This window comes from Schistocerca serialis, chromosome 7 (assembly GCF_023864345.2).
Source record: "Schistocerca serialis cubense isolate TAMUIC-IGC-003099 chromosome 7, iqSchSeri2.2, whole genome shotgun sequence".
Taxonomy (NCBI): Eukaryota; Metazoa; Arthropoda; class Insecta; order Orthoptera; family Acrididae; genus Schistocerca; species Schistocerca serialis.
The window spans coordinates 327,903,863-327,916,110 of record NC_064644.1 but is presented as its reverse complement, the minus strand read 5'-3'; the positions used below and the strand labels follow the sequence as shown (position 1 = coordinate 327,916,110).

Below are 12,248 nucleotides of genomic sequence, written 5' to 3'. Positions count from 1 at the left end.
TCAAGGGATCACCAGTTTAGTATTGGAGGGCAGCGTGGAGGGTAAAAATCTTACAGAGAGGGCAAGAGATGGATACACTAAGCAGATTCAGAAGGATGTAGGGTGCAGTAGTTAGTTGGAGATGAAGAAGATTGCACATGATAGAGTAGTATGGAGAGCTGCATCAAGCCAGTCTCTGGACTGAAGACCACAACAACAACAACAACAGCAGCTCTATACGATAAATCTGAAATTAAAAAAAAAAAATTAATACACCGTCCCTCTGCTCCACATTACAAATCAACAGTTTTCCAATAAAATCGGAATTAAACAATGACAATTTCAATTTTGCTGTAAATACTGTTAAGTTCTAAGTAACAGAAGGAGGATATCTATGTAGAGCAAAAATATTCAGTAAGGCGCTTTATTCATCCTCACTCACTTCCCAACCCGTTCACCGCTGCCGTTTTCTAGGGAATCTGGTAAGAGACTGGCTACATACGTAAACGAGGCGATCGAAATGAGGTAGGCAACACATCGAACGGACAGGTTGTGATCTTAAATGACCATAACTATAGGAAAACTGCCGTAGTCTCTGCTGACTTACGATAGTCTACGTTAGTCTCCGGTAGTTTCACAATTCTAATCACACGTCTCCTCACTCTCCACTAATACCATTACCAAATCCTCATCATGTTAAAAGTCTTTCTATTGAAGGTGTTTTGGTTCAAAAATTACTATCTCAGTCGACCGTCCCGGTGTAAACCCTTGTCGTTTCCCGCTTGGTCCTCGTCCCCTTGGGGCAGCCTTAAGCGTCTCTAACGGCTTTTCGGGAATGATCGTCAGCAACTTCTGTCTGTTGCAGAGCAGAAGGGAAACGCATTGACGGAAAAAAAATCTCAGCACCAAGAAGGAGTTGTCTGAGTAGGAGTTGTGTGACATAAATGAAATTTGTTAGTAGTGTTTCTACATCTAAAAAACGATATCATCTTCAGTTTCGCTCCAGTTTAACAAGAGCGGCGCTAGTAGTGCCACTATGAGGATGCAAATCAGGTTTGCTTTAAACACGCGCTGTAACGGTTGTGAGCGTCAGGTACCTTTGAGATTGGACGTGGTGATATTGATCAAGAATGCCTTTAAACCCACAAAGACGCCATTATCAACACCTTAGTTTGAACAATATCGTATAATAGAGCTACGAGAAGCTGGCTGTTCCTTGAAGTGTTGGCAGAAGAGCCAACACCGTGTTGCTAGAGGAGGCCGAAATGCACGCTTTTAAGCTCACGCAGATTGGCGTGAGGTCTGGAACATTACAAGGAAATGAGAACTTAGAAAATCGGACGCAGTTGCTGTAATACTTAACTTTAATCCAGAAGTGGTGTACATCGGTCTGACGGTACAGGCATCACAATTTATATATCTATTGATAATGGCGCCTTGCTAGGTCGTAGCAAATGACGTAGCTGAAGGCTATGCTAACTATCGTCTCGGCAAATGAGAGAGTATTTGTCAGTGTAGCATCGCTAGCAAAGTCGACTGTACAACTGGGGCGAGTGCTAGGAAGTCTCTCTAGACCTGCTGTGTGGTGGCGCTCGGTCTGCAATCACTGACAGTGGCGACACGCGGGTCCGACGTATACTAATGGACCGCGGCCGATTTAAAGGCTACCACCTAGCAAGTGTGGTGTCTGGCGGTGACACCACATTCCTTCTGCGGTGTTGCAGAAAGACATAGAAGGAATGAAGCCACTGTACATGGTTGGTGGCAGTGCCGGTCACGGGAGTGTACAGTCGCAAGAAGACCGGGCTCCGGTGGACGACCACGTGGTACTACCGAAAGGGAAGACAACCACGTTCGGCGTGTGCTTCTGGATCATCGTAATCCATCAGCAGCAGCAATCTGATCAGGACTTTTCATCGCAGTGGCATAACGAACTGTTAAAAATCGGTTACTTCAAGGGCAGCTTCGAGCCAGAAGGCCTGTAGCGTGCATTCTTCTGATCCCAAACCACAGTCATTTGCGACTTCAGTGGTGTCAAGCGAGAGCTCACTGGAGGGCAGGTTAGAGGTATGTTGAGTTTTGCGATGAAAGCTGATTCTGCCTCCTTCCCAATAATCGCAGTGTGTTGGTTAGCAGGAGACCAGTGGAGGGGCTGAAATCAACTTTTCTGCGTGCTAGACACACTGGTCTCACACCTGTAATCACGGTCTGGAGTGTGATTCTGTATGACAGCTGGAGCAGTCAAGTGGCTATCCCAAGCAATCTGTCGTGTCCTGAGAGAGAGTAAGAAGGACATGTTTTAATTACAAGGGCTCACCTCGATCGATGGAATCGACGGGCGACTTTCGCTTAGGCAACTGATGGATTCCGCCCTGTAAAGAAACTACAAGCTTAGAGGGTGATCGGAGGGACAGAATTCGGTGTAACTCAAGGAATCTCAGGTTGTATTCAACTACAAATAACGAAGTTTAATGACAATTCACTTCTGGCATTAATGACTTCAATTCATTTGTACAATGCACGATACTCAGTATGTGGCACACTCGGCTGTAACAATCAGCTGCTGCCTATCTTCTCAGTACTGTCTATTTCCCAACACGGCTCTAAATATTCTAGGTCCTCAGCCTGACGGCGACCGGCACAGAGGAAATGTCGCAGATGACTACCTACTGTGCTCTCCTTTTAGTTCGGGCGATTCCCCTCTTTATAGCGCTCACGAAGTTGCCAGAACATATCCTCTGATGCACATCACCGGCAAGGGAGTGTACATCGCTGTATATGGGGCAACTCGTGATCCACTTGTGTCACTATGACGCGTTGCTATACAGCATCTGGGTATGCGCAGGGTGGCCGTAATCTGTCTCCATATATGTATAGTCTGTGTACCGTCCTCGCCTGCCTGTCGCTGTTTGAATAACTGACTGTGCCAACGCTTCCACCGTCTTTCCTGAACAGCTCCTAGCTGCAGCTTGAATGTAATGCCGTATTTCCTCCCTTAATACTACAATACGAGACAGTCCTGACTGCAAATGTGTGATTTGACCTCTTGTGGCTACGGTCGCAGGCTCGTATACTGCCTCGGGCATGGATGTGTGTAATGTTCTTAGGTTAGTTAGGTTTAAGTAGTTCTACGGTCTAGGGGACTGATGACCTCAGAAGTTAAGTCCCATAGTGCTCAGAGCCATTTGAACCATTTTTGACCTCTTGTTTTGCCATTCATGAACATCATTCCAAGGGCATGTTCTCCGAAAGATAACGCTCGCCGACATACCGCTGTGGAGCGCCGAGATGTCGCTTTAGCCTCCTCGATCATCAGATCTGTCTCCAATCGAGCACATATGGGACATCGTGGAGCGACAACTCGAGCGTCATCCACATCCAGCATTAACTGTGCCTGTATTGATACTGACCGTCCAAGTGCAATAGGCATGGAACTCCATACCACAACTGACTTCCGGCACCTGTACGATACCATGGATGTACGTTTGCATGCTTGCATGCAACTTTGTGGTGGTTACGCCGGTTATTAATGGACCACATTTTCAAATTTACAATGCCTTATCTCGCCCTGACATTAAACCGTGATCTTGCAATGTTGATCACTTAAATTCGTTACCTACCGAACGTATTCCCGAAATTTCAATACCGCACATTAATTATTTTTTTCGTGTTGCAGTTTGTTTTCTTCAGTGTAGAATGCCTATCTTGGAGTCCGCCTGCTTAGCTGAGTGGTGCCGGCACAGTAGCTCTGCGTGTTCAGTCAGAGCGTTAGCTGTCCTCTGTAATAAAAAGAAGAAAAAAATTAGTTCATGGATCACCGACGAACTCGAACAAGCGTCATGGTACGTCCGCCCCGAACCAATAGAACGAACACTAACGAACAAAATGAGATTCAAAGAAAGTGGTTACGTTCTTGGCTACCATGCAGAGGGCCCGGCTTCGATTCCCGGCCTGGTTGGAGATTTTCTCCGCTCGTGGACTGGCTGTTGTGTTGTCCTCATCATCATTTCATCCCCATCACCGGCACGCGAGTCGCCCAATGTGGCGTCGACTGAAACAATGCCGGCCGATGTGACCGAGTGGTTCAAGGCGCTTCAGTCCGGAACTGCGCTGCTGCCGCTGCTGTCGCAGGTTCGAATCCTGCCTCGGACATGGATGTGTGTGATGTCCTTAGGTTAGTCAGGTTTAAGTAGTTCCAAGTTCTAGGCGACTGATGACCTCAGATGTTAAGTCCCATAGGGCTTAGAGCCATTTGTACCATTTGACTGAAACAAGACTCGCACTCGGCAGCCGAAATTCCCCGGATGGGACCTCCCGTCCGGCAGTACCATACGATCATTTCATTTTTTCACCTGTCGCGAACCATAAAGGCTGGAGATAAAATTCCATGAAGAAATATAGCTATGGAAGACCCAGCGATGTTGTAGTGGATAACATACAGGCATTCGTATCCGTACCGAGGGTTGTGCCTGCTAATAATAAATAAAGTAAAATAAATGGCACGATATCTGACGATTGCGAGTGACATTGTCTCTATACGAAAGAATCTACATTTCGAAGAGCTGCAGAGACAGGCGAGAGGGCGACCGGCCGCCCTGCGGATCATCGCGAAAGCGTGCAGCGTGCCCTGTGCGCGGAGACGGGCGCCTCGGCTCCCGGCGAATGGGACCAAAGAAACCGCGCGGCCAACGCGGACGGCGGGCCGCGGCAGGGAAGGGACCGCCGTAGGAGAGCAGGGAACAGTAGGCCGGAGCAGGGCGGAGCGAGCCCTGGCGGAACGGATCGCGCCGCCGGATAAATAGCGCCGCCGCAGACTCCCAGCCATCACAGCCCGGCCGTCTCCAGCAAGCGACAGTCGCACAGGTGGGTCCGCCGCTCGCTGGCTCTCTCACAGCTAAGCTCGCCTCACTCAAGCTGACACCCAGGACTTTCGAAAGCTGCACTCGAACCATTCATTTTTCAAATTTCTAAACATTTTCTTAAAAATTTTGTAAGTCTTTTTAAGTGGAAATACTATTTTATATTTCCAGCCTCTGCTCGCACAAATACTATCATTACCAATTTACACAACTTAGAAAATCATAATCAGATGATACCAATATGTCTCTTAGTAAATCTTCCTGAGGATCAGTGCAAAACATCGGTAGATGCACAGTTTTGGCGATCGCTGCACTCATTCTTTCGAAAAGTTACTATGTAATGTATTCAAGTCATCTGATGGTGATTGTCTAAGTGGTCTAAATCGGCAGTGATAGCGCCTGTGTGACACTAGTCTACTAAGGCCTTCAGTCTGGAACCACGAGACCGCTACGGTCGCAGGTTCGAATCCTGCCACGGGCATGGATGTGTGTGATGTCCTTAGGGCCCGCATCTCGTGGTCGTGCGGTAGCGTTCTCGCTTCCCACGCCCGGGTTCCCGGGTTCGATTCCCGGCGGGGTCAGGGATTTTCTCTGCCTCGTGATGGCTGGGTGTTGTGTGCTGTCCTTAGGTTAGTTAGGTTTAAGTAGTTCTAAGTTCTAGGGGACTGATGACCATAGATGTTAAGTCCCATAGTGCTCAGAGCCATTTGAACCATTTTTTTTGATGTCCTTAGGTTAGTTAGGTTTAAGTAGTTCTAGGTTCTAGTGGACTGATGACCTCAGATGTTATGTCCCATAGTGCTCACAGCCACTTGAACCATCTACTAAGGCAAAATATGAAATTGTTCTTTTTTAGGGTTCTGAATCTCCTTCGGTAGAAACAGAAACCTTATCTTGCACTATCATTTTGTTGTCCGTCTGTGTGTCTGTCTGCCTGTTAATCATCAAGTTGAAATTTTTATCAAACACTAAGGTCTACTGTTTCTTCTCGGTGTAAAAAGCTTAAGCCCCTAAGTAAATGTAATCAAAAGACACGGCCATTTGTGTCAGATTCTTTGATACAAACTCACTCATCAAAACTTACAGGTCAATTATCTGTATACACAATTAAGCTTGTACGGAATCCTCAGAGCGCCAGTCGTGGTCACACTTGCACGGTATTTTTTACTATCAACCGGGTGCTTATTTCTCAACAAACATTGTTTACATTGAACCTGAGCGTCGAATAACTAGTATCTTCCTAAGCATACAATTCCCAAAAAAGCGACAAATGTAAGACCTCCATTTCAAATTAAGTGTTTGAACGTTTCCCACAGTTGATATTCCGATCAAAAAAGCCTTTTTGTGTTCCTTTCGCTTGGCCCAAGGACCGAAATTTTGTCACTTGTCCAATTTGAAACTGACATTGAATTCGAGAAACAGTGATCGTAAAATTGCTGTTTCCGTTTAAAGTCACAGGGCACACTCCGAAAAGGGTCACATTCTAGTGCTAAAGAAGGAATCTGTGGCCAATGCTACGTACCTTGTGTCTCATTGTAGGGAACAATACCATTTAGCGAAAAAATTATATTCTGTTAGCAGAAATGGTAACTGACGTAGTACATTCTTTAAATCTATCATTGACACATTCAAAAGAACAACTTAATCGATTCCGAACACGCAGTGGTTATTTTTCTGACTCCAGCCACGTTTTAAAAATGACCACACAATGTAAGCACCTGATGCTACTAAACGCGGCGTGTGCACCTAGTTTAATTTCATCACTGACTGGCTGCAATTGGTTAAATTGTGAAATGTTATTCTAATTCTGCGAATAACAGAGTAAAATAACAAAACAGTATAGTTCCAGGCATAGTTAAAATGAGTATTTTGCTCAGCATCTTTCCTTCTCTCTGTTAAGTTCTGCATCTAACATGATCCTCTAACGTGCCAATACGTGCAGCGTCATCGAGTTTACCATAGTCGAACAGAAAAATCGGCGCCTCTAGATCCACTCGTCTGGACAAGACAGTCGTGTACGGTCAATCGGTTGCCTGAAGAACTGCCACAGAATCTTGCCTTTGTGTTAGACGAGGAAGTAGGAAGATAGTTTGCAGTTTAAGATCCCGTCGATGACGAGTTCATTACACATAAAGGACGATCCCAGATTGAGTATGTATTAGGAAGGAAATGGACCGTATCATCTCGGGTTTTGCCTTAAGCGACTTAACCAAAGCTCGGACATGCGAATCTGAATATTCATACAGGGATGTGATTCAGTGAAACCCCAGAACGAGATTCCAGAGTCTTAGCGTGTCTAAGACAAGTTACTGAATCCTGTGTTACTCCACTGCTTTGGATATTAATCTCAACGGACAAAATGTTAGTCACCTCCTTAAGAAACCGCACTAGCTGCTTTGGCGTCTTGTGGGAGTCTTAGAACTGGTAACAGGTGATAATGTGCCTTCCACCGGTGACTTAAGTCATGCCAGTGAATTCCGATTCATCTCAACCAGTTTCCGAGCTCGCCGCTGAAATCGGGTACCGGTCACGTGACATCTCGCGCTCGCTGTGTGGTGTGATCTTTCTCTTGGCCACCAAATTTACGAAAGCCTTTTTAGAATTCGATCACAGATAAATACCTATGACGAGCAAGACTATAAATATGACTTGCTGCTCGTTTCATTCGCAGGAATTTTAACTTTTCTCCTATATTTCTGGCTAACCACGCCTTCGGAAATCGCGATACATTCGGGAAAAAGTGGTCAAATATTTCTGACAAGGTCAAATACAAATGTTATTGCCAGTTATTTCACTCGCACCAGTTTCATCTTTCTTTAGTTTTTTAATCAGACTGTAGTCACGAAATGGAACAGACATTACTGAAAGAGTACGCTCTTGTATGAAACATCGAATATTGCAGAACATGCTTCTGCACGTCTCTGTTCACAGGACCACACCGACCACTGCTTGTTTTGGCTTTATTATTCCTTATATGAAACCTCCTTAGGACTTTTACAGTCGAACGCACATTAACTATCACAAATCCTAACTAGAGTGATGCATTTGTGGCAAACCATCCTTGCGCTGTTGCCTTTTAATGGCATACTGCCATTACACGCAAGTTAACGCAAATACAGTGAACCCAATATGGCGAGCAAGGGACTTCACGTGACCCCAATCCCAGCCGCACGTCTGGCACTTACGAATTTTAGTCACTCATGGACGGAGGAGCTATTATACCGATTCCTTCGTGGGACGACGGGTGGGGTCAGGTAGCGCATCCGGCGACCGGATTCCACTGGCACTGTCAAATCCGATCTATAACGATGCTGACACCTTAAAAATATGAGAAAAGGAAAAAGAAGAAAGGAAAACAAAAGTTGCAGGTGACATCCCTGTAGTTGCCTAGCTCTACAGGATGTAGTCACCAATGATAGCTTCCGCTGGACAAGGTATACTGAAGAGACTTTTGGACTTCATCCCTAGCCAAATTGAGACCATCATCAAATCTAGAATTAGCGTGAAGTGTCCTGGAGGTGGCTATCAGTACTTCGGAGATCTTTCATATGTAGGCTTAGAAAGGATTTTGTCTGCCCAGTTATGTCCGTTATTGCTAATATAGACAACTAAATGAAGCTCTCGTCACTTACTGGTTACAGGTGAACTGACCGCCGCTGCCTGTTAGACCTTGGACTGTCGGTGATGGCGCGGATGGAGCGCCTCTGCCTCTTCGCGGGGCTGGCGCTCTGCGTGGCCGTATTGGCTGGCGCCCGGACTGTGGGCAAGGAGGAAGAAGCCGCCCCCGCTGACCTCGAGCCGGCCGCCTCCCACTGGGGACATGGAGGCGGAGGAGGCGGTGGCCACGGGGGCCACGGGGGCGGCGGTGGTGGTGGCCACGGGGGCGGCGGGGGCGGCAGCGGCGGCCACGGCGGACACCACTTCGAGAAAGGTGGTGGCCACGAACACCACTCTGGCCACCACGGCGGCCACGGCCACAAGGGTGACAAGGGATACAAGGTGAGGCTGATGAACGTCGATTGAGATACGAATTTCTTCCACCTTCTTACTGGCCATTCCATTCGAGTCCAGCAGGCGACCCTGTACACCGAATTTCTCACAGTTTAAAAGTTGTTGTTATTGCGGTCTTCAGTCCTGAGACTGGTTTGATGCAGCTCTCCATGCTACTCTATCCTGTGAAAGCTTCTTCATCTCCCAGTACAGAAGGAGAACAAATAACTGATCACATAAAGTGATCTGTCATTCACGGGCAGATGTGTTCTTAGGGGAAAGCTCTCATGAACCCTTTGGCTCGTTTGAGCACGACAGTGCTTTCTTCGTCGTAGTGGTTTTGCCTTCATCTGACCTATAATCTTACCTACCCAGCAACTTACAGGGGAAAGTACAGTTTAATGTGAACTCAGAACAACAAAACTGGTGACTGTCAACACAGAAAATATAACAGATTCTTCTCTACACATTTTCGACACTGTATTTCTTTCCTCGAATGAAACTAGGCTGTCGACACTGCAGCGAAACTTCAGTCTCGATCGTCTTATGGAGCATTACTGGACAGAAAATCTTAGAGCCTCTTACTTGATACAGATTTTCATCTTATCAGTTCATTCGTTTAATATAACTGTTGTCGTGCTTAAATCTGTTCTACAAAGCTTTCCACACAATTTCTCTGAAGGTTGATGGTTACAGCCACTTGCTGATAATACCTACATCCTATGCTCAATTCAAATTGATTGTCTCAGTACTTTTCTGGAGTGAGAAAGTGTTATATGATAAGATTCAGCTTTCTGAGGTCAAATAAAGAGCTGTTAGGATAAAGTGGCAGTGATGTTGTCGAGTTACTGTCACATTATAGTTTTGCAAACATTGTGAGACACGCTACGTTTATTATTATTCATTATTTTCAAAACTGTACATGCATTTCTGAACGTGTGTCCACCTTCTATCACGTCTTCGTATGTTTCCCTCATGGAGCTTTAACCTACCATCTAGCACGAGCAATTCTTTTTAAACATCGCAGCTTCTACTTGCGGTAGTCTCTTGATCGTACTTTTTAGTGTTTGTGTCTGTTAGCTCGTATCTTCAGCCATAACAAGCTAGTTTTCATTTGTGTTTTCGACCCCTTATTTAAAGTAAATCCTTCTGTTGACTAATTTAGCACATGAAAAATTTTAACACTTATGATATTTGTCGACTCAGAGGAACCAATAGTTTTTAAAATAAATTTAAATTAGTACTTCCTTTTCGATGAAAGCATAAATGAAAAGATAATGTTTTCTTTACGAACAGGGATACCATGAGCACGAGAAGGGTTCAAAGGGCCACCACGACAAGGAAGGGCACAGTGGACACTACTCTGATCACGGAGGCAAGAAGAAGAGCCATCACGAGGAGGGCGGTCACTACGGAGAACATCACTACGGCGAGAAAGGCGAGAAGGGCGCCAAGTACGGGGAAGGTGGCAAGCATTCCAAGGGTCACAGCACCAAGGGCGGCCACTCAGTGCACAAGAAGGACGAGTATGGAAAGAAGCACGAGTTTTACGATGAACACCACGAGGGTGGGCACCACAGCAAACACGGAGAACACGGCTCGCACCATGAAGGAAAGAGTGGTGGACACAAGAAGGGAGGCCACTACCACGGCGGCCACCACGAGGGCCATCACGGCAAGAAAGGCCATCACGAGAAGGGAGGACACCACCACGACCACAAGGGTCACAAGTCCGCTGGGGGTCATGACTCGCACCACGGACACCACTCTGATTATGGGAAGAAGGGAGGCCATTCCGAACACCACGAGTGGGGACACAGCAGTGGAGGCGGCGGTGGTGGCGGCGGCGGTGGCCACGGAGGCGGCGGTGGCGGACACGGAGGCGGAGGACACGGAGGCGGAGGTGGTGGTGGACACGGTGGACACGGAGGCGGCGGCGGTGGCGGACATGGCGGACACGGCGGAGGAGGCGGCGGTGGACACGGTGGACACGGAGGCGGCGGCGGTGGCGGACATGGCGGACACGGCGGAGGAGGCGGCGGTGGACACGGCGGACACGGAGGCGGCGGCGATGGCGGACATGGAGGACACGGAGGCGGCGGTGGAGGACACGGAGGATGGGGACACGGAGGCGGCGGCGGTGGACACGGAGGCGGCGGCGGCGGCCACGGTGGACACGGAGGCGGCGGTGGCGGACACGGAGGATGGGGACACGGAGGCGGCGGTGGTGGTCACGGAGGCGGCGGAGGCGGACACGGAGGATGGGGACATGGAGGCGGCGGACACGGAGGCGGCGGCGGCGGACATGGAGGCGGCGGCCATGGTGGTTGGGGACACGGAGGTGGTGGCCATGGAGGTGGAGGAGGTGGACATGGGCACGGGTGGTGAAACAGAAACAGACGTGGCACCGATGAATACATACACATCCATTAGAAAAAGAGAGTTCACAGCCTCATTGTTGAGGGAAGTGGATTCTTACTCACTGATCTCGTTTTTCTCCCTCCTGTTGTTAATGTTTGTTGATCGCTCTCCCTTACTGGGAGAAATTTGTTGTATCATTGTTGACTAATTGACTGACAATAAAACGAATTTACAAATAATATTTTCAAATTATTTTAATACTATTCCAAGCCAGACAATGACGGTTTATCAAAGAATAAACTTTGTCCCTATTAGCAACTAAGTAGCTATATCACATTAAAGTTTAAACAAAATTATCATACAACAGAATGCAGCGACTACATACGTATAACATCAAAAGAAGCTTAAATTTCAGAAGTAAACACGATAAATAAAACAAGTATGAATAAAATACCCTGGTGGTGATGCCAATTTTGTTTTGTCAATGTAATTAATATAGGACTTGCAGTTCATTGTTTGAATATGAAAAAAAGCAGTAGGTAATTAAAGCTGCTTGGTTTTTCTCATCCCAGCTGTTCCAACATGAAACACTTGGAAGTATGCCCTCTTGCTGTGCTCGTGTGAGTAAGCATTTTTTACATATGTGAGTTATTCAAATCAAGTTAGAAAATCATCCATCACCATTGTTTGGCAAAATTTCCATCTTTCATCAAATAATGTTTCAAATCTGGTCTAACAGAGACAATGTTTATTACCAACATCTTGTAAAAAAATTATTAGAATACTTTCGTTAGTAGTGTTCAACCGAATACAAACAAAACTGCGCAAATGTATTATGCATGACATGAACTAGCAATTTATAGAACTTGTATTTAGGTGTAGCCACATATAAATCAAAGTTATGACTAAATTTCCTCACTGATGCCGTCAGTGTAAAAGCCAGAAACTAAAAGTGGAAATACTGTTTTTTTCACGGACAATAATATGATCCGTACAGCGGCCTGTCGTGTTTCAATTTGATAAGACTATTCGTGCTTCCAGCTTCGGCGAGTGGTTTAA

The 12,248-nt window shown here is 46.6% G+C and overlaps 1 protein-coding gene across 1 annotated transcript; it reads left to right on the top strand.

Moving 5' to 3' along the window:
* The first annotated feature begins 4,812 nt into the window (after positions 1-4,812).
* On the top strand, positions 4,813-11,391 carry LOC126412565 (uncharacterized). The gene is made up of 3 exons (XM_050082210.1): positions 4,813-4,842; positions 8,480-8,837; positions 10,125-11,391. The coding sequence occupies exons 2-3, from the start codon at positions 8,523-8,525 to the stop codon at positions 11,214-11,216; spliced, it is 1,407 nt and encodes a 468-aa protein (XP_049938167.1). The 5' UTR covers positions 4,813-4,842; positions 8,480-8,522; the 3' UTR covers positions 11,217-11,391.
* The last annotated feature ends 857 nt before the right edge of the window (positions 11,392-12,248 follow it).

Bases quoted from the DNA above. Each gene is read 5' to 3' on its own strand.
- LOC126412565 (XM_050082210.1), top strand. From the start codon at position 8,523: ATGGCGCGGATGGAGCGCCTCTGCCTCTTCGCGGGGCTGGCGCTCTGC. The intron at 8,838-10,124 runs GTGAGGCTGATG...CTTTACGAACAG, and splicing joins AGGGTGACAAGGGATACAAG to GGATACCATGAGCACGAGAA.